General features: G+C 37.6%; 1 protein-coding gene across 1 annotated transcript; it reads right to left on the reverse strand.

Moving 5' to 3' along the window:
* Positions 1 to 6689: 6689 nt before the first annotated feature.
* LOC130562842 (mRNA decay activator protein ZFP36L1) lies at positions 6690 to 9244 on the reverse strand. The gene is made up of 2 exons (XM_057348124.1): positions 9074 to 9244; positions 6690 to 8885 (listed from the first exon to the last, which is right to left on the reverse strand). Exons 1-2 carry the CDS (start codon positions 9125 to 9127, stop codon positions 7836 to 7838), a joined length of 1104 nt encoding a protein of 367 aa, XP_057204107.1. The 5' UTR covers positions 9128 to 9244; the 3' UTR covers positions 6690 to 7835.
* Between the last annotated feature and the right edge of the window lie 13987 nt (positions 9245 to 23231).

Here is a 23231-nt window from a genome sequence, read left to right on the forward strand (position 1 = left end):
GAGTGAGATTGGTCTGCAGGTTCTGACCACTGATGGGTCGAGTGTTGGTTTCTTGAGTAAAGGTGTTACCAGGGCTTGTTTAAATGAGGTGGTGACAGTCCCAACCACACCCATCCTCTTCCTTCCTTTGGTGTAAAAAGTAAAGAAGGGATCAGAAAAGAGGGGCTATGTTTTCCTACGGCAAACTGAATTGGAATTATTTATTCATGTGGATTTCATTGTGAAATAAAGTTGATTGGAGAGAAAACACAAAATCATTTCTGTGAATACTTGAAAGGAACATGCTGAACGCTCCTCCCTTACAAAATGTAAAAATAATAAATCGACCCTTTCCCTCCTCCTTAAAAGGTACATTGTTGAAACTTGTTGTAGCTCTTCCTGTTATTGCCTCCCTATGATGAATCAGCCTGTTTAAATGATACTAATATATTATGTACTAAACTGTACTGTGCCATCTCTGTTAATGCAAGAATGTATTAACTTCTAAACATACTAATCATTAAACCTTTTGAATCCTCAATGCTGCATATTACAAAGGTGAATGTGTCCATCAAAGTGCTTTTAGGATTTTGTAGTTTCACTACACTATTTTCCCTTGTAATAATGGGCACATGTTGTAATAGGCCTATAGTAAGTCATTCACAGTTCCCTATGTCTTTTTGCTTCTGCTCTGAAACTAGAACTATGCCGAAATGGAAAAAGCACTTTGGGTGGTAGATTTTTCTGGAGAATAACAAAACAACGAAGTCTTCCTCAAGGGGGCGCAGTTGTGCCTTAAAACTGAATCCACTTGGACAGCGTTCAAATCTTAGGGTGTTTTTCCTCTTTGCTATTTCTGTATTCACTGACATGTTACTGTTAAGGGTCAAGATACAGGAAAGTAAGTGTCATCATGTCTGACCAATTAAAAAAGTCACCCAGGACACTGCCCTCACATATTCCATTCTACCATTTCTTTCTATTTGTTTTCTTATTTTCCATGAATGCTCATTACATTTTATGTCATAGTTCATTTATTAAATATAATTTGCATTCACATTTCTGCTCAGGCTAGGCATAAGCCTACTATTATGGTAGCGCTACTTGCAGACTCTCCTAAATTTATTGTTCTTCTTCTATTAGCCTACTCCCAGTTTTTAATTGATGTAAATTAAGTGTATATAAATAAAGAAATGTTCATGATTAATTAACACAGCCATAAATATAATTAAATTGGTGAAGCAAATTTGAATGTCAGGTAAGTATTTCAAAATGTATAGTTTTAAACCATGCAAAGTAGGCCTAGATGTCGCCAGTAAGGCACATAGCGCCTTGTGAATCAGATACGGGCTTTCTGAACAACGTAGATGAAAACAAGTTGTGCCCTTTTGGAAAGAATTATTAGCACAAACTTCTGCTGCCCCGTATGAAAAATGTGGCAAAGGTGGCTCTTATTCAAGTATGCTGACCTCGTGTGGATGATAAGAGAATTGCATCATTTTGTGAAAGTATTGAGAATACTTTTTTTGTAAATATGTTACCAACAATTGACCCTTCGCAAAACCCCGCCCCCTTCATTCCTTTAACAGCTCTCAGGTCTCACGCATTCACCGTGAGACACACGCATTTCAGCCAGTTGACACGCTCACAGCCACACCTTGTATTTCTCACGCTCAGAAATAAGGGATTCAAATAAAACTCGTATCGCTTTATACAATTAATGGACGGGGCAAATAAAATGTGAAGATGAATAAAACGTGACCGTTACATCATTAACTTCACATCCGATCATGGTGCATCAAATATTTTGTTTCCATGTTCACAGCGCTGAGCATCACAACCAATCATAGACAGCGCATGAACATATTGACCAATCAGAAGTTTAGATGAGTTACCGGCGTTGAAGAGTTTTGTTGCGGCTCGCTCGCAGTCGCAGAGAGCACATACTAGACGATCAGTCTGATTCATTTGTTATAACGGGAGTTTCATGCAGTCCGTTTCATGCTTTATAACGCGAGATTATAACTGACGTTTATTTTTCGCTCGCTTTCTGTCTATTCACAGATTAAATAAACGTTTATTTTTCATGCAATGTGAAGATTTACTAATGCAAAAACTGCAATATAATCACTCATAAACAGTTTGTCTGCCTAACCTATAAGAATATGACATGCAAAACGATTTTAATCTATAATTATAATTACAACACCAAAGCGTCAACATTGTTTATTTTTTATCTTGCAGTGCTTGTTTTTTATATTTATGACGTGATCCTCTGTCTCAAGACATCAGCCTTAAAGGGACAGTTCACTCAAAAATGAAATTCTGTCACCATTTACTCACCCTCAGATTGTACCAAACCTGTATAAATATCTTTGTTTTGCTAAACACAATGGAATGTTTTTGGAAGAATGTCAGTAACCAAACAGATCTCATCCCCCATTTACTACAATAGTACGGCAAATAAATATGTGAGTCAATGGGAATGAGATCTGTTTGTTTTTGTCTTTTATATCATTTATGTTTAATGTATAACTTGCACTTTAAATGACAATTAAATGACATTAATCTTACATTATGTAATATTGGTGTACACATTTGACCAGCATTAAACAGTAATAAACCATGCATGCTGCTGCAGTTAAAAGATGACTTTTGTTGGTGTTGATAATATTTTACTGTCTAGTGTCTACAGTTTGTCATTATTCTTATTGGTTGAAATAACTGATTAAATATGAGTATTTGAAGACAATGCATATAAAAGACAATGTACATTTAATGCTTTACCTTAGCTTTGTCTATACCTAAAACTAAGAAAAGTACTAGATAGGCATTTTATTAGTCTAAATTCTCCTATATTAATGTCCTTTTCACCAAGACTACATCTCTTAACATTTCAGTAATGTTTTACACACACAGCTTGACATACATGCTCAGGACCATTTCTACAATCCTGCTGTATGTGTACAGTATGTACATTGAGCACTGCTTGTTTGGGGCCTAATTTCTTTTGATTTTTGATACATCATTTAAAAAATATTATATAATATAACTATTTATTTCATTTGGATTCATTAGTCTATGTTTAATCAGATTTGCCAATTTGTAAAAAATGTATTTGTCCTGGTCAATTATAACAATAGTAAAATTGTACTTCTAGAAACCCTTGAGAGAATTGGGTGGGGCTGAGGGGCCGCTGCTGAAACTTTGAGTGGCATCTCTTCTAACAGATATGATCTCACTCCAAACTTTTGATGAAACTTGAGAGCCCTATATAGCTAACCTAAAAAGTGTTTATTCACTCCGAAATTTGTAGTAATGACATTATTAGAGAGAGAGAGAGCAACTTCGGGAGTTTTGGTCGGCCGTAATCCTTCTTTGTGAAAACGAAAGTAAACATTTAGTTCAGTACAGAAAAGAGTCCATCAGTGTCTTCATCTTTATTTGTGTTAAATACAACAAACACAGTTCAGCTGTTGCTTTACGACTTCATTGCTGGAAACGTCTTTAAAATGTCACTGCAAATGCGGCTCTCTGAAGGCTGAAGGTGCACTCATCACATCACAGGGACGCAAAGCATATCTTGCCAGCTTGCTCATACATGTAATATGTAATAAATCAATAAGTATTATATTCCGCCTTAAAACACAACTTCCCGAACGTTTCCGTCTGTAATTAATGATCCCAACAATATCGTGTCTTGTATCTGTATTGGTAGTTGTGATGTGAACTCCGCTATTCTCCATCATTTACAATGATTTTTAAATTATAACTTAGTTATTGTTTATCGTTAAAGTGTGACCGTCCATTAAAGCTATATCTCTGTTTACTATTACAACAATTAAGAAGCTATTTTTTCGGACTGTCGGACTGGTTTGTTTGTCGGACAAAATGGCGGTCAGTCACGGAGGCACATTATACCAACGTTATAATTGGTCAGATCGCTTGTCAATCAACCTGTTTGCGAAGGGTCAATTGCATTCATTAATTCCATATTCTGTCTGTTGATTATTCACAATGAACATCGAAGTCGGCCTCCCCAAAATTAAGTCCGATCCAAAGAAAGGGTATGTAGCCTGATGTAAAGGTGTAACGTATGATGTAAATAATTAAATGCGTCTGATCTGATGCATAAGGCGAACAACCTATAGTAAAACATGGACGTCAGTGGTCTTTGAAACGTAACGTTTTTTTCTAACTTAGCCTTTCTGAATATTTTTTGTGTACTCCTTTGTGTACTTTTGGGTAAGGGCACAATCCGTAATTACTGAAAATGTGCCACATTTGGTGTTTGTAAAATATATATTTATATTATTTTCACTTACAATAAATTAAAATGTTGTTTGAAAATTGCAAGTTACATCAGCATCGTTTTGGGCCTTTTTCACTATGGAATATGTTAATTGGGATCAGTTTTGCTGGGTTTCACTGGGTTTCAAGAAATTACATTAAGCAAAATATGTTATATATTCTGTATTACATTAGAACTGGATGAGAGTATTTTAAAATGATTATGTTTTTACACACTGACATTGCTACATTTGAGAATTTATTGTTTGCTGAAATTTCATTTTTTACTAATCTCAGTGGTATTAACAGACTTTTTAAGAGTTTTTAACTGGTCGCACCTCTATATCTGGATTAAAAATGTGCATAATGTGACACATTTCTGACAATGTATTAGTGTATTATCACATGATTTTTTAATTGCTCATTTAAATTAATCTATACCAATGAAAACCTTTAAAAGATAACATTATTCTTTATTTGTTGTGTTGAAGTGCAGGATATAATGATATCGATTTTAATTACCTACAATTGAACTCAGCTTTGAACCAGTCTAATTGAGGTCTAATTGAAAATACTCCAAACCACACCATCATATCAGGTTCAGCAACTTGTGCTTACACAGAGACGGGAGTAGCTTTCATAAACGTGCAAAAAAAATCATTACTGGTGCGCATTGAGATATATTTTAAGATATACCGAGGGAAGTTTTCTGTTAAAACAGCTCAAACAAACCTTTTAATCTGCTTAAACTTTGTATCATAGAGTCTGCGTGGATAACTCCATAACCACAAGGTGTCAGTATAGCTACAAACTTTGAAGTGCAGCGCTCCCAAAACATCGGAGGGTTAAGGCCCCCAAAACATACCAATAGCTCAAAATCTCTCAATTTTTATTTATATATTGGCAGTTAAAAGCAGACTGGTTGAATACAGATAGGGATATTTTATATAAAATAACCAGATTATCCCTTTGCACTCAATGATCAACATTTATTATCTGTTTTTAATGGTTTTATGGTGAATTATGCGTACATTTACATTTAGTCATTTAGCAGACGCTTTTATCCAAAGCTACTAACAGAGAGTTCAGGAGCAATAAAGCGATATGTGTACAGGAGCAATAATACAATAAAATTAGCAAAATCGTACAAAATTTTCAAATCAGTCATTCATTGCATGTTCTCACCACAATCTTGTTCATAGGTTTGTGGTAACAACATGCAATATATCATTTGATTAATTTTGGAGAGGTAGGCAACTTTACCTTTTGTTATTTTTTTATTGAGCATTTTGCTTGCTATTATGTGAACGCGTCTTGCTAGAATATTGATACTATTTTCATCAAAGTGTTTAAGCCACAATAGTCAGTTGACAAATCTTTTGCAATAAATTTCATAGCTGTATTTTAATTGAATATTTTAGAGTTTGATTTAGTCTAAGCTATATTAACCTTGCCACATACACGCTTCACCAGGCCCACAGCCACTGATGTTGCTATATCAGCAACCCTTTGGATTTTGTTGCATTCAATAAAAGATCCAAGGACACACCAGAAAACACAAGAATCAGATTTGAAATTCAGATGGCACAAAATCATTTTTTTCTTTGAGAGGATAATGGAGGGTAAATAATCACAGTAGTGATGCATGTAACATTGAAATTCTCCAGCAGACACACAGCGTTTAGCTCATGGTTGCATCTCTGCTTGTTTTAAAGGCATATGACACACACACATGTTTGTAAACACACTATCTCACCAGCTCCCTGTAAGTGATTGGGTCGTTCACATGAACACCCCCCACTTTCCCGTCATTCTTTGCACCAAGTGTGTAACCAGCAGTGTCTAGTTAAGCTGCTCCAAAGACCTACTGCTCTGCAATACATTTGCAAATTACTCCTCCCTTCTGCCATCCTATTAGCATACAGATGTTGCTAAGAAAAGGAAAGTGGCCTTACAAAGGAGCCCTGATGTGAGAAATGCCCCTGCATTTCATTTATTGCCCGGGCCTGTCTCAATAAAAGGCAGCGAGACCTTTGGCTATTGTCCATGACCGTATGGGACAGTGGGATGTTTCTTAGTCTTCCATGCACAAATGCCTGAACAATGAGCAAAGTAACACACAAAAGCCTTCATCTGTTCACTTCTCTTGTGTGTGTGCGCTTGAATAATTAAAATAGCTGTCAAGTATGCATTCTTCTTTCTTTCTAAACGGCAGATGGAAGGAGTGCCATTCAACCGTGTTTGCGTATTTTAAATTATATGAGATCGGAGGGCCTCCGATGGACCTACTTAAAAACACAACAGTTTGCAATGCAAAGCTAATGGGGTGCAGAAAACTTTCCCTAGAAGTGCATTCAAACAAACAAAGTAAAGCCACACAAGGAAATTCAGATGGAAGTAAAGCAAAGCGAGGAAACAAATCATCTTCTCATCTTCAAAGTTTATTTTTAAAAACAATATATTATAATGAAAATGGGCATTGCCATCCCACGGAATGTAAACAGTTCATTTAAATTATATATAAACAAACATGAAACAAAAGCACAACACAATATACTGTTTTCCCACTTCGATCGAACAAAATAAATAAGTTTTAAGTTAACAAAAGGCAAAAGCGTGTCTTATGTCACAAGGCAAAACGAGGCAATAATAAAATAGATCCTACAAGAACCCCCAGTTCATTTTTGCAAGTGATGAACTATGTTTCAGTTCTCTGTTGTGTACACATGGAGAAATGTCCACATTGCAAGTTTCGCCTCTTAAATAAAAACTAAGAGTGCACAAGACGATACCATGGTACATCTTCACTTCTTTCTGGTACATTGTCACTTTTCACATTTACATTTGTTTGCATATGAATGTCGTGTGGATATCTCTGACTATTATTACTGGTAAAGGCATTGAGGCTGATACAGGATAGTGGCGTATCGGTACCCTTCAAAAACAATCCTGAGATTCCAAACTTTAGACTCTGTGCATCTGGTCTCAATTAAAGCTAAACGTTAGCTCGTGCAAAGCAGACAAATGGGCTCGGACAAACAAAAAAGCCTTATCTACATTGTTCCTTCTTCCAAATGCGCATAAACCAAAGAACAAAAAATACAATCGCTGCATATTATACAAAAAAGCAATAAATAGGTTTTTAAAACAAACTAAGGTTAAACTACTTGATAATACTGTCGATTTAAAAATGCCTTAACTAAAGGCTACATTGTTTACAGTAGGTTGAGAGAGCAGGTTAGACATTACACTATATGTATATACTCTAAATTGCTCAGCTTTGGTTAGACTACAGGTGGGTGCATTAAAAGTGGCCCAGAAGAAAAAAAGAAGCCTTGACACCTTCTCCACAACAGTCAATGTGAACTTTTGAGACTATCCCAAACAAGTAGTAGTAAATCTAGGCGGAGTACCCACTGCAGCATCGAACTGGTATACAACAGTATACATTGCCAACAAATTCTTTCTTGAAATATAAAAAAAACGAATATGTCTAAAACTGTACAAGTCAAAGCAGAGAGACATCTGCTTTAGTGTGAATGCAATATGCACAAGGTAATGTAAGTCTAATCGTCTGAGACAGACAAGCGGCTGAAGATGGGCAAACGCCTGCCCTCAATGCCGGGGGAGTCGCAGCCGCTGAGGCTGCTGGAGCTGGTGTAGCCCTCCTGATCCGAGAGAGAGTCCGCGGAGGCGCTGCGCTGGAGAGCAGTCAGGCCCGTCAGCGCGTAGGCCAGGTTTTTGGTGCTTATGGAGTCATTGATGGCGCAAAAACGCGGCGCGTCATTGTTGCCCAGATCCGCGAAGGGGTAACTGTGCTTCAAATTACAGGGCTCTGGAAAAAGCGGGGAGAGCAGGTCGGGACTTCCCGTTGATGGCGGGGGAGACACTGAAGATGATCTGGAAAAGGCAAGCGCGTCCGGCACGGCGTGGAAACCGGTCAGGGTCTGCGGTTGCGAGGAGAAGCCGCTGAAACTGACGCTCTGGCGCAGCAGCTGAGGTCGGTCTCTGTTGCTCTTCTGTCCGTGCGCGTTCCCGTGAAGCTCGTCCGCGTTGTGTATGAAATGACACCGAGCACCGTAGGGGCAAAAACCAATGGTATGAAAAGTGCGACATGGCTCGGTCTTGTACTTCGGGTGCCTGCTGAGGCCTCTCAGCTCATCCATGCCGTGCGCAAACTGACATTTGGCACCGTACTTGCAGGTGCCGCTCTCTTCGTAGGTGCGGCAGAGCTCCGTCTTGTAGCGGGTGGACAGGGGCGCGGTGGTCGTACTGAGACACTTTGGGGAGGACAGGGAGCTGTTGCTGATGCTGAGGCCGGGCGGTGGAGGTAGGGGCGTAGTGGACTCGCAAGTCCCCAGACTGCTCACGTGTCCCTCAATCATACTGACAGATCTGTCCACTCTGAACGGGATGTGATTCAGAGAGGAGCGGGGCAGCTGCTGTTTCTGCTCGAGGTTCCAGTGTTGGTTGATGCCGGACAGAGGCCACGGGCTGCTGTCGGTGCTGTTGAATTTGGAGTTGGGAAGAGTGACCGGGCATAAGGAATGTCTGCGCTGGAATCCAACTGCACGCTGCTGCCTCGCAACATCTGTCAGATCGATACTGCGAAAACCCTAGAAACCAGGAGAGAGAGAGAGGAATCTTAGCGCACTTTGTATTGTTTAAAGTTTCACTAAAGCAATTATAAAGTTAAAAAAGTTCAGTAGAGCTTAGGAATTAAAATGTTATACATTAAAAAGTTTAAATAAGTTTTTTGAAACTTCATAATTCTTTCAATTCGTTTCAAGCTTTATGTTCTTACCTTGCAAAATTCGTCGTCCAGCTCAAGGAAAGGCGTGAGAAAATTAGATGGCATTTTCAAGATGCCTGGTTGTGATTTTTAGGTGCAGTTGAGGAAATGTTGAACTGCTCAACAGCTCTGTTGTAAAGTTCTGCAACTGATACAAGCGCGCTGTTGGATTCTCAATATATAACCATAAACGTGTAGCTAACCCCACCCACTTTTCAAAGAGGCGTGTTTTTGTGCTTTTTACACGCCCCCTTAAGAGTGAGAAAAGTTGGCTTGTATCCTGTTCAGAATAACACAGTAGCACACACAAACTTTAATTGTTTTATGTCGACTTATAATCAATTTAATGTAGTTTTATTTGTCAGAATATGTCCATATGCTCATGAAGTATTTAGATAAATATATTAGCCACTAAATAAGAAATAAATACATTTATTCAAGACCCATTTAAAAGTCTGGGGTTAAAAGTTAAAAGAAACGCAACTTAAAATGTAAAGCAAAAATGTTTACTGGTGTAAGTGTATATCTCTCAGGGACCTGACTTAAGTCTATGAAGTGGTTTTGTGTCATCAAGGGTCTTCTTATCAAAATATTAAGCTTTAGTGTGTCACACTAAAATGAGTTATCTCTTATTTTTGTTGCGTTCGTCTTTAAAAGACTCTTCGGGTGTCTGACCCGAGGCCATTTTAGCACCATCAACATGCCTTTATGAGACACCCATCATACTTGAGGGACCAAATCAGGGGGGCAATCTTTATATTACACTCAATGGATAGTAGTCCTTGGGGAATACAGATAAGGTATGAATAGTGAAAATGGGACATAATAATCATATTCATTATCCAAGAGTGTTCAACTGTTAAACTGATTGATCATCTGTACAGTACACAATAGTTTATTTTCAGTTCTAGTCAATGATTTTCCAGTGGAAAGGTTTAATATTAGGATATTGCACACAATGGATGAGTCTGTTATCTATTTGTTTGCATTTTTTGACTAGGCTGTTTGATTGTAAATTCACTTTAGAATAGCCATCCAAAAACCAAAATAACTATAGGTCACCACAGCTTCTATAAAAACACAACCCACTGGTCGAGTTTATAGTTTAAGGGCGGGTCACAATGTAGTTTCACATTAATTCAATTCTTCATCATTCCCTCTTTGTTTACAGGGATTAGAAAAAAACAAGCACTTCTCACCACGTCCACTCCTGTGAAAGTGACACTTCAAATATTAGCCAAGGAGAGCTATACGGTCAAAAGACACTGTCCCTTTAACATACAATGAAGTCTTATCACAGAATGGAGCGTCAACACCTCATACAATTCTGCTATGAGAATGATAGGGCTGCACAAACAGACACTTAGACTTTGCGGCTGATAAAAACTAGGGAAGTTAAATTCGGTCAGGGAGACACACAACTGAAACCAAAGGGTTTGTTTGTTTGCGGCAAACTGCAAGTAAGCAAGATTAACGCCCATCCGAATGTTTGAGAAGCCTATTGTCTTTGTGAGAAGGTGAGAAAACACTGGCAGTCATGGAATGGTGTTTGTGAGGACTGTTTTAGAGACAAGGCATTAATGCTACACATAGTCTTTTATTCCAAACTCTCTGTATTCGGGCAGATTTAATTGCAGGTATTGTGCCCTGCGGGCCTGAATAGCCTCTTTTGAAACAACACGTCAAAAGGCAAAAAAGGGAAGATGGAGGAGATTGCACAATGATAGGCTGCTCTGGAGAAAGGGAAAGACACAAGGACGTCCAAGCTTAGAAAAGAACAATTATGTGACATAAAGGCCTCCTGGAGACTCGGAATGGTTGTAGGGATTCAGGGTGAGCAGCGATGCTGGATTGGTCAGCATGGAGCTTATGCAGATGTAGCTTTATGCAGATGTAGCTTGGCTTTTCAACCTCTGGGCAAAATAAAAGAGAACATATTGTGGGTTTATATGCGCACACAGTTTGTGTTACTATTGGTTTTCTTTCATTCAAATGAAATATTTTCAGTTGAATCAATATAGCGAAAACACTGCATGTTGAGGCATTTAGAGAGATTTATTGAAGGAAACATTCCTCCACACAGTTAAAACTGGTGATGACATGATAGGATATTTTATACCATAATAACAATAATAATAAGTCTAACTGTTGAACCAATGACTGTGAAATTCAACTTCTTTCTTTAGACAGGAAGGAATTTGAAGTTGCCTGTCTTCTTGTAGCCACCTTACATAACTCAGAAAAACAAGTGGGTTATCACAAGCCACCCTTCAGCCGTTGAGGACGTTAAACTGTAGCTATGAGGTTTTGACCTGATCTCCGTTGGATTTCAGCACAAGTCAGTTCATTGAACTGTTTGATATATAAGGTTGCTGCTCTAAGCCCCAATAACGCTAAATGATTCTCAGAACAAGTGCACAAAGTCATTGTGACAACTGTCTTTGAGATTGCCTCATGAATGTGGTTTTACAGGCATACAGTATTACAAACATATCAACAATCATTGTGCTCCTCTGAAACCGTTAAATGTCTCTAGCAGTTCCATAACTTTCAGCTGTATTGAATGTTAAAGAGTAATGGCTCGTATATAAATGCAGAAGGTGTTGAAATATTTGCAAAAATTGGCTCAAAAATATCTTTGTAGCACTCTTCACTTATATACAGTATTCAACCTGACCACTGACATGTTGAAAAAAATATTTTTGCAAACAGTATAATATATAATATGAATCCACATTATGTTTACTGGAAACTTGACAAAGTCACTTTTTCATATCCAAACTTTCTTTCTTTCTTTCTTTTTCTTTCTTTCTTTCTTTCTTTCTTTCTTTCTTTCTTTCTTTCTTTCTTTCTTTCTTTCTTTCTTTCTTTCTTTCTTTCTTTCTTTCTTTCTTTCTTTCTTTCTTTCTTTCTTTCTTTCTTTCTTTCTTTCTTTCTTTCTTTCTTTCTTTCTTTCTTTCTTTCTTTCTTTCTTTCTTTCTTTCTTTCTTTCTTTCTTTCTTTCTTTCTTTCTTTCTTTCTTTCTTTCTTTCTTTCTTTCTTTCTTTCTTTCTTTCTTTCTTTCTTTCTTTCTTTCTTTCTTTCCTTCCTTCCTTCCTTCCTTCCTTCCTTCCTTCTTTCTTTCTTTCTTTCTTTCTTTCTTTCTTTCTTTCTTTCTTTCTTTCTTTCTTTCTTTTTCTTTCTTCAACCTCATTCAATTATACAAATGTTAGGTGTATAGGTAGGTATACTTAAAACAAGGAACATTTGCCTACGCAATGAGAAAAATATTCTCAAAAAAAAAAAGATCTGGAAATGAATCCTAGTTTTTCTCATTACCTTATATTGCATTGTTATATGATATATTTTCCTTTTACAGTAAATGAGATAAAAACACTTTATTATAGTGTACTTTTAAAACTTTTAAATTATGTGTTGCAGCGGCTAAAAAGGTGTTCGTTCACACGAAGTAATAGACACACGCAGATCTTGTAGATGTATATTGAACTAAAAGTAGACATTTCTCTTAGTTCACATAGTTTCACAGTCTTCAGTCATTTCTTCCTGTCATTCAGCACGTGTTGCCATCCCCAAAAGTTCTGGTCTCTCTCTTCCTGTGAGGCCCCGCCCCCTCAAACTATCAGCTCAGTTTTACTACCACTTTGACTTCTCCCCCTCTGGAAAACGGACCGACCTGCTTTGTGCTTTCTCCACAAGAGCCCTTTTGTTGCAAGGCTCCATATGCCAGACAAGGGACTCAAAGACTTGTACCCCCAGCTTTGGCCGTAAACACGTCTGGTCTGGAGGGTGGGGGAAGGTTATGGAAGGAGGGGACGATTTCTTGTGAAGGCATAGGCCGCAGTTTTAGTGGTGTGAATGGGGTGTGGGTCAGTTGTAGGTCCAAACTAAATCAATATGGGTCTATAGAAGCTGTACCACCGATGTCCTGGGCACGGTCCACAGAGAAGTTCCCACACACACCCACATACTGACCACTGAGCCATATAACACCCCTATTTAAACTGAAAAGACCATACTCTTTCTTTTTGCAATAGTATGACTTATAGTACATATGCAGATTGAAATACATCATCAATACCATCGAATAATACATTTTAAATGTTGACTTTGACATAAAACAAGCAAAAAGCCAAAAGTTATACCTTATATAACTTACTGTAGTGACTGTATAGTGTGATATTAGATTTAGTTGAAATACAAACAGTTCCCATTTAAAAGTGCAAAATACTCTTTCTGAATGTCTTTGAAACTCATTGTATTTCAAAACATCTTTCACAAGTCCTTCGAAACACTCAGTATTCATCACCTTAACAGTAAAAATGTTTTCTCGTAGTCCCATTATAAAGTCACCATAATCCAGCAGAATAAAGGCCTTTAAAAGGCATCTCGGGCCATCTGGGGTTTGGCAGAGATCCACACATATGTAAATGCACGTGTGTAGTTGGAAGCTCTGATGGCTCTTCTTAACATACATTTCCTGAGCTTCCTTCTACCTGACCATTCACACCCTCTTTATTTCTATTTGGGCATTTCCATGTGTAAAGTCACTTGTGTAGCTGTGAATGGTTTAGCGTTTACATCGACGGCTCTCATTGTCGCGGTGCTGTTTTGGGACAATAGTTGGGTGGGGAATCAGCATGCTTCTCATGTCCTTGCTAACTTTTCTAAACTGTGTCTTTTAACAGCATCGGTGAGGGATTTGGACTAATGTTGCTTTTAGAAACGAACAGTAGCAGAACTCTGAGGAGCTACTGTGGGGACGTCTGTAAATTCATTTTTACAAAACACCATTTTGCGATTCATTATGAGAATTGCTGAATACGACCCATGCATATTTTATTTATAAATAAGAAGTATATCTGATTCTTAAGAGTTTTGAATCATTCTGTCAAATGTGCTGCTGTTATACGTTTTAAGTGTAGTTATCAAACAACATTTTAAACACATTAAACAAAGCAGCAAAATGGTTTTGTTCTCAGAAAGATAGTTACAAAATGGAAAATGATTCTTTTTTGTCACAAGAAAATTTGATGCAGTGGTTGCCATGGGAGATTGTTGCAGCTGGGGATGGTCATGTTGACCAGTGAAAAGGTGGACTTAGTACGCTGGACAGGTTCCAAACAAAAGCTCCAGCAAAACCCCCTTATCCTTCCTCTGCTCTCAGAGCATTATGCTTTCTACTCCTTTGTTTTCAGCTGGTTTTAACCTGCTGATGCCAGAAATCCCAGAACATTGAGTGGGATGCTGGGAAGAAACAAGGATCCCCTCAGGACTTCCTAACACGTTTTGTGTGTGTCCCACACATACAGTACACTAACACTTTGACATTTGGGCTGTGGCTTGGAATTCCAACAGACAAGAATGTCTTGAACTAATAATAAAAAAACAGAGAGGATAAAACATAGATTTTTAATAAATTTCCCCTTAATTAACACTATAATTTTTGAGACGTGTACTGTTTTAAGAGCTTAAAAGGTTGCAAATGAAACCATGAAATAAAGATTTTAGCAATGTGATTTTCAGCATATGATCTCATGACTATTCAGAGAGGTTTCTCCTTTCAAATGGGGCTGTGAGCTAAATGGAAAATTACCGACAAAAGCAATTTAATATCTCCCAGACAGCAATGACATGAAAAATACCCTAGTAACCTCTTTCCCTGGAGTTTTGAGTGAGATCTCAACAATGACTCAGATTGTGCTCAGATTTGTCAAGATCCCAAAGTCATAGATATACCTTTACAGCCACGGAAAAAAAACTTTCATTTAATCAGCATTTCTAGATGCATTGTGGCCATTCCAGTCCAATGTCTGTTGAATTTCAATAAAACCAAACCTCAGCAGTGACATAAAGTCATCCAGCAATGTGAAAGACTGACAGCATAACAAGACACATGAAAACTGTTCAACTTTTCGAGGTTATTACATAAAAATTTAATTTTGAACCTTTCCTAAATACATGTACAAATATTTGTATGGCTTAAAAGTGAATATGAACTTGTTTTCTTTGCAATATTTGAGTTTTGAGAAAATACTATCATCCTTTTTTGACCTGTTTCTCCAGTTTTCATTTTCTGCAAATAAATGCAAATAGAAACGACATTTTTTTATTTGAAATTTGGGAGGAATATTGTTAGTAGTTCACAGAAATGATCATTTTACCTAAACACATACCTATAAATAGTAAATTCATAAAAAACTGAAAATGTTCTTTAAAATTTTCTCTGCGGCTGTATGTCTAAAACCAAACATTTCTCCAACAATTCTTTCAAAACCTATGCTACGCTGTCTATATATGTACACTCTTATTGGTTGTCAATAGTTATGACATTTGTGCCATTAGTTATCTCTGTTTTAAAGATTAAACGTAAATAAAACACAACTGAGAAAACAAAGAAAACCAACCTCTGAACAGTTTACTCTAGATGTTAACATGTAGACACGATTAGCCATTTGGTGAGATAAAACTGAACATCTCAAGGCCAAAACTTAAATCTCAAAAGCAACTTCTTGTTTTATGTCTACAACCATCTGCTGCACAAGAGGTGCAGTGTAGTAAGGTGTCATTTGCAGCACAGAGACACACACTCACTGCATAGCAAATGACAGACTGCTGGCGGCTCTAGAGAGGTGTTTTGTTGTGTTGTTAGACACTCTTGACAGCTGGTACAGTGTTATTTTAAGGATAGAGGGGTGTGTGTATGGGTTTGTATGTGTGTCTTGGTGCGCAACGAACGCACTACACTTCCTCTTTGGTTTTGCACATGGGAGAAGATGGAATGGACATCAAATGGTCACATCCTGTTTCTAAGAGCAGTGGAAGAAGAACAAATTGCCCAGAAGGTCGAATTCTGTCTGTCTGAGACAAAAGTGCATTTAAAGAAAGAAGTGATAATATAAAGGATTGTAAAAGTAGCCAGTTTTTAGTCTGAGAATGAAACGTTATGATCTCTTTACTGTGAGTACAGACAATGAAGTGAATGAAGATAATTCCATTCAGCTGAGTACATAAAGTTCAGATCTTAAGACGTCTTGTAACTTGTCTGAAAGAACTGGTGGTAATTTGATATCTCCTGTTGACAGATCTGATAAGAGTGTGAAAAGAATGAATGTGATACACAAAAGCTAAAATATCTGAGAAAGATAAGACTAAATCAACTCTTGTGTGACTGTGACGAAAAGAGAAAAGATAAGAAGATACATTTGTGTATTTTGTTCTTGAGACTTTATACTAGTTTACGGTACCTCAATACTTCTGTTATAAGCACCACTGAATGAAGACATCCGAGTTTTCATGTTAAACCTGCAATACATATCGAGCATCTGTGTGGCATTCCAATCATCCACTTGCATTCCATGGCATTGTTCTTCCTCCGTTTCGTAAGGGCTTGTTTTCCTTTCATCGCATGTTGAGGCAGACTTCTCATTAGAGTCTCATCTCATGTTCAGATTACCATAACCGCACCACAAGATGTAAGCAAATAAATACCGTATTGATTCACAGGCTCGGTTTAATTAAAGAGAAGGAGGCAGCCGGACTATTGCATAAAAATCAACAGACCCCATGTTACGGAATGTAAGTACACATTTATTCATTTAGCAGATTCTTTTATCCAACGTGACACAAACAACTCAATCACAAGGAGACAATGATATAAGCAATGCTGTAAAACTTTTAAACTATGCTAACATAAACTGTAAAAACATATTTTAATACGTAAAAAAGTGCACTAAATATGCATTCAAAATGCATATTTAGCAATAGCCACAGTAGATGCTAGCGCATTAGCATACTCAATTATGGTTTCGGGTTGTTACGGTGAAGCAACAGTTTGATGGGAATCTTGATAAGCAGTTAGAACCAAAACAAACCTTTTAACAAATTTACGTCTATTTACCTGGAAAACACAATTCTTGTGTGTGTTAAGTAACGTTTTTTTGTGCAAAGCTAAACACAAACACTAGTACAACCTTCACAATGTAGGCATTTGGGTTGCCATTTGCGTTCTCAGCCTGATCTCGCAAGAATTCATAACTATTTTATTCGAATCAATTCATACGACGTGAATGGTACAATAACGATACAATAGCTGCGATTGTTAGAAAAAAATCATTATGCCCCCCTCCCCTAACTCCACCCCTAAACCCAATGTCACTGGCGTGAAAGCAAATTGTATTAAAACGAACGAATAAGTTTGAACGAATTCATACGAATTAGCCACCTCGTAAAATAGAATTGCTGTGAGATTGTGTTGCCATTTTTGTGTTGAATCCGACCTCACTTTTAGAGAAAACAGGTAAAACCTTATTATTGCAACTACAAAATGTAATTGCGCATTATTTGCTTAAATAAAATACATTTTCCACCTGGAAGTTGAATCAATTCAATTCAATTCTGTTTACTTTCAGCTGTACTCGAGCATAGAGTCGGCTAATATCAACACTGGCGGTAAATATTGCATACCTTAAATAGCCTTCCGCGAGTAAGTAATGTATATACACCTGGGTCCTACGTCTACAAGCCCATGCTGTATAAACAAACAGCAGCACTTCTGAGATTTCAGCTCTTTTCAGTAGAGGTGACCTCATGTTTGTGTTAAATACATATCCTCTAATACATATTTCCTTTTGATTCCCTAGATGCAGAGTTCATTGCCGAGAACTCGTTTCTGGATATCAATGGAAGAAAAAACGACAGGCCTGGTAAGTTAGTGCCTAGTCTAGACTTTTTGCTGGTAGTGCCAAGTCTCTAAATGAGTTGGAAGAATATTAAAGACCCCCGCTATGAATATATAACATGTAATAGGTTGATCTCTCTCACACATACACACTTTCTCAGCTAACAGGGCCAAGTTCAACAAATGCACTCATAGCCTGCCCTGTGCCTGTCCATCTAGGCCGTGGTCCAAATTCAACACAACTTCATTCACCTTTAATATTGTTGCTACCTACCTCAACCTATAGGCCAGCTCATAATTCAGACTTCGTACTCTAAGTTACAAGAGCTTTGAAAAGACTAGGTACTTAAATTTAACAAGCTTTAGATATAGCTTCAGAAGGCCAGTCTACTGGGCTGTAGCTAGTGGATCAGTAGGGGCCCTGGGAAATGTTGGGTCTGAGTTTTGTTGCCACACGTGTCGACTGTCAGCAGGTCTTTTAAAGACTGCCAGAGGCCCCAGGAGGTATTGCTGTGGAAGGCAGAGAAGCCTCTGGTTGGTTTCTTCTGGTTTGTGTGCTGTTTTCAGGCACACCAAACAGACGCACACACATACACACACACAGGGGCTGGCGGACAAACAGGGCTCTCACAGATTAAATAAGCATCGCTGTTAGCTATTGCTTAGTTTTCAGGTTCTTGTTATTTGACATAATGAAATAAAATTTACCTTTGGAGGCATGAACTGTTTGCATATTTCAAATGTGTAAGTCAAAAAACATCAAAGTATACATTTTTCAATGCAGTGACATCTTTAAGTAAACTATTCATAGGTTGATTCCTGTGTAAACGTTGTAGATCTCTGGTACTACCATTATTATTTTCTTTTGCTTAAAAATCCCTTAAGATTTTTTTTACGTTTGCATGTAAAGGTCCGGTGTATGGAATTTAGCAGCATCTAGCTAGTGGTGAGGTTGCGAATCGCCCCTCCCTTTTGAAGCACTACGGAGGCTGACACAGAACAAAGATGTCGTCACGTTTCTGCTTCTTTGTCGAAGGAGATAACATATTTACGAAATGCACTCTGTAGAGCAGTTTGTCCTTTTAGGGCTACTGTAGAAACAACATGGCGAATTCCATGTAAGGGGACCCGCGGTGTATGTAGACAGAAATAGCTTATTCTAAGGTAATAAAAACATAACGCTTCATTATGTAAGGTCTTTATACACCTCTGAAGACATAGTTATGATTATTATATTGCATTTCTGTCAATTTAGATCCTCCAAAAAATGACACCCAGCACCTTTAAATCAATAGTTAAAACAACAACCCAGCTCAAATGTACAAATTCTCTACCTCAAAATGCCATGCACTAATTCATACCAGACATGAATAATATTTACAGCTTTGACTGTTACCTAATCCTGCCAGACGATGGCAGTTTGTTGGCACAGGGAGGTGCATTGTGGGTTACTGTTGCCCCTGGGTTGTTGATAAACTCAGCCCTGTAGACACTGTCTTCCCCATACCCACTTCCACCCCGTGCAGATCCATAACCACCATGCAAGATGTTGCGGTTAGTTTTAGCTCGTTTTATAAGAGACGAGCGCATACGAAGCTAACGATTCAAACCACTGTCAGTTAACTCGGTCATGACTTCTGAGGTGGAGGTTTTGTAACTGCTGTTATGAGGGCAAGGCATATCAAAGGCCAGATGAATCATGTTATGTAAGCCGTGAGGCAGATATCGACAGTTACACCACTGTGGTGAAAATATGCATAAAAATAATTTATGTTGTTTGCAAGTCGTTTTGTTGACATTTGTTGGCTTGGCAGTGTACAAAGAAAGTAAAAAAACATACCACAAAATATTTTTATCAAAGAAAACATGAAACATTAAATTAATAAGCTCCGGAGACACAGTGACATGTGCTAATGTGTTTCTATCATTTGCAGAGATTAATTGTTTAGCAAAGAGTAAAGCTTGTGTGTATGTTATTTATTTGCAAAAAAAGTCCCACTCTTTTTCATGTAATGTACAAATAATATTAAATCGAAATCTAAAGTTTTGTGCATTTATTTTAAATAAATGGCTATAAATGACATAAAAATGTATTTAAAAATGTAGTGGAATGTTGTAGTGGACAATAACTACCAAAGATACAGTTCAAAGTTGTTGCGTAAGAGCCCGTTTCTTTCTCCTTTCTCATAAACCATTAATGTTTTAATATTCAACAACAAAAACATCAAGACATTTATTGAGTGAATAAATAAAATATGAAATTGTAAATTGAGTTGCTTTAAGCTCTGTTTCAGTTACAGTTGTTAATCGCTTCATGCTGCCCTCATAACAGCCATAACATTGTTGTAAAAATAAACAATAAAGTAAAGTAAAGTAACAACCTCTAACTTATGTTTAACACTTGTGTGGTGTTCATATTTTTGTTACTCAGCCGGTGTCGGTGGGTCTAGTGGAAACGCTGCAGTTTTGGGTTTTTAATTCAACACAATCAAAAACTTTATGTTAAAATAATTAAAAGATGTTTACTTCATCCCAATTACAAGCAATCTATACAGCATAGGTTAATATACCTTCTCGGGATCAGTTCCACATTTATGGAATGATCTGCCCGCTGCTACAAGATCAGCAGATTCTATATCCATCTTTAAGAATCGTCTGAAAACACATCTCTTCCATCAACACCTGACTGATCAGTTCTGACTTCTATCTCTTTTCTACTCTTTCAAAAAAAACCTTAGCTCTGTATACTGTGGTAGGCTATATGAGACCAGTTTTCTTTTATTGCGCTTATGCTTTTTGTTGTCCTTATGTTGTTCCAATTGCTTCCATTGTTTCCCTCATCTGTAAGTCGCTTTGGATAAAAGCGTCTGCTAAATGACTAAATGTAAATGATGTAAATGTAATATTTGCCCTGCACCTTTGTTAGATCACATTGATGAATTGAAGCGCTCCACGTTTTTTTGTGGCAACGGCAGGGGCAGAAACAGAAAACTCACACTTACACACACTCTCAAACACTCTCTTTCACACGCACGCACACAGAAACACACACAAACAAATAATTAATTGTATCATTTTTCTTTTGATAAAAAGGAAAACAGGTCCCACAGACCTGAACACCATACAAGGGTTAACGGTCCAGTGTGTAATGTTTTGGAGGATCTATTGACAGAAATGTAATATAATACACATAACTATGTCTTCAGTGGTGTGTAAAGACCTTACATAATGAAGCGTTATGTTTTTATTACCTTAGAATGAGCAATTTCTATCTACATACACCGTTGGGTCCCCTACATGGAATTCACCATGTTGTTTCTACAGTAGCCCTAAACAGACAAATTGCTCTACAGAACGCGCTTCATAAATACGTTATCGCCTTCGGCAAAGAAGCAAAAAAAGCGTTGACATCTTAGCCATGTGTCAACCGCCATAGTGCTTCTATTTTTAGCAGTATTCCATTAAAAAGGTTTTACAGAAAAAATAGTAATTTTGACAAATATGTTTAGAATGCTGTCCTTCATACCAGTGGCCTATAAAAACATTGTTTAACTACAAGTGTGGCCCTCATATTTGATCTTATTTATTGAGCTTTATAATAAAATAACAATAGAAAATACAAAAGAGTCTGAACAGATCTTCCCGACCACTATGAGCACTGATCTTGTAAACTAATGGTACTGTTTAGCGTGTTGACAAAATGTTTACATGCTCTCCTACTTGTAAGTCGCTTTGGATAAAAGCATCTGCAAAATGAATGAATGAATGAATGAATGATCTTTTTACAAGGTAAAAAATGTGACATAGTGAATTTAAAGCCACTAGGGGCAGATGGTTTAACTCCACCATTATTGTTAAGATGAGAAAACTCTGATTTGAATTCCTTTATTTGAAGATCAAATGCCGCTGAAACGCTGGAATTCTGAATAGTGAAGTGAGCATTTAAGAGCTTTGTTCTGTTTTGTTTGACTTATTGCATAATTTAAGAAGTATGAGACAAAACCTTTTAAAGCACTATGAACTTGTTAATATACCCGAGCGTCTCCTCTTTACATAACAGCTCGATTCCGCTTCAGTTTTTGAAGAAAACGGCCATAACAAACACCTAACTGTTCAGTCAAATATACTGTATAACGGCCCTTAAACTTTAGCTGTGTTCGAGATCTTGGATCTATTGAGGCACATTTTCTCTCTCAGTACTTGCTGTTCTGAACACGAAGAAGAACTGAGAGAAGGACAGCGCCACAAGAAAGATCCCATTCACACACTCATTTCAATGAAGTTAATTATCTGTTGCCTAATTGCCCCAAGGGCCCTTTGGACATTACCATGTGTCCTGGGAAAAAGGGGGCTTCACATAAATCTTTTAAAACAACCACCCCCAAAACAAGTTTGCCTCTCTGCCATCGAACGTGCTGAATGCTGAAAAGCGGCATTTAGACGAGGTCCCTACGGGAGTCGCGCACAATGATGCCTTTTGGTGGTGGGAGAGGATACAACCCCGGAGTCAAAGCTCAGTGTTTGTGGTAATCAGTACACCCCCGCCCCCCTGACGATTTAGCCTTTTTCAGCTCGAAACCTTCTGCCATGACTAAGCATTAGCACTACACACCTGGGCGAGGGGAAAAGGAGACTGTTTTTTCATGAAAACAGAGGAAGGCCGGGGAGACACTGAACGCTTGTTCGCTGAGGAGCGGTTCAGGTGTCTCGGCCACGGGGCACCTGCAGGATTCGAGTTTTACTCGCGAACTTTCCTGATGTTGCTTTAGCCTCTTGTGTTACAGTTCTCCTGTAGGATTCTCAGCTCACATCTGCAGTCTCTGCTTGGAAGAAAGCTTGGCCCTCGTACAGACCGATTTGAAAAATCTGGAAATCTAGACAGAAGTATTTCATGAAAAGACCTTTTTAGACTTTCTCAGCGAGGTTCATGTGTTGCTTTGAATAAATGTGTCATTTTTTTAATGGCAGAACTAACAGGCATTTAAGCATGATTGATGTAATGTATTCAGATTCACCCCGTGGTGCAGGTTCTTAGTTGTTGTAAGAGAAGCTCAAAGCTTTAAATGGCAGTTTCTTAAAATTGACATAGAAGAAAATGATTTGTGATTGTTAGTGGGTTTCTATGTTGTTGCAAGTTGCTAGGTCGCTAAGTCCTTTGATAAAGCATGGGTCCCAATAACAAAAGAACGTTTAGGTATTTTCACCCATTTGTTAAGTAAAGATCAGTCCAATAACTTCTCCTCCACAATTTAAGATATTTACAAAAATGTAGGGCTGTCAAACGATTAATCGCATCCAGAATAAAAGTTTGTGTTTACATAATATACAGTATGTCTGTGTACTGTGCGGATTAATTTTGTATTTATAAACACATACACAGACATGCACATAAAAATATATTAAAAATAAAATAATAATAATAAACGTTTATACATAATTTAAATTATTGGTAAATATAAATAATCTAAAAATGTCCTATATATATATATATAT

Source organism: Triplophysa rosa, linkage group LG12, assembly GCF_024868665.1.
Source record: "Triplophysa rosa linkage group LG12, Trosa_1v2, whole genome shotgun sequence".
NCBI lineage: Eukaryota > Metazoa > Chordata > Actinopteri > Cypriniformes > Nemacheilidae > Triplophysa > Triplophysa rosa.

What these genes read in the sequence shown, in the direction of transcription:
- LOC130562842 (XM_057348124.1), bottom strand. Translation starts at nt 9,127, where the DNA reads ATGCCATCTAATTTTCTCACGCCTTTCCTTGAGCTGGACGACGAATTT. An exon ending in TGGACGACGAATTTTGCAAG is followed by an intron (nt 8,886 to 9,073) that starts GTAAGAACATAA and finishes CCTGGTTTCTAG; the next exon opens with GGTTTTCGCAGTATCGATCT.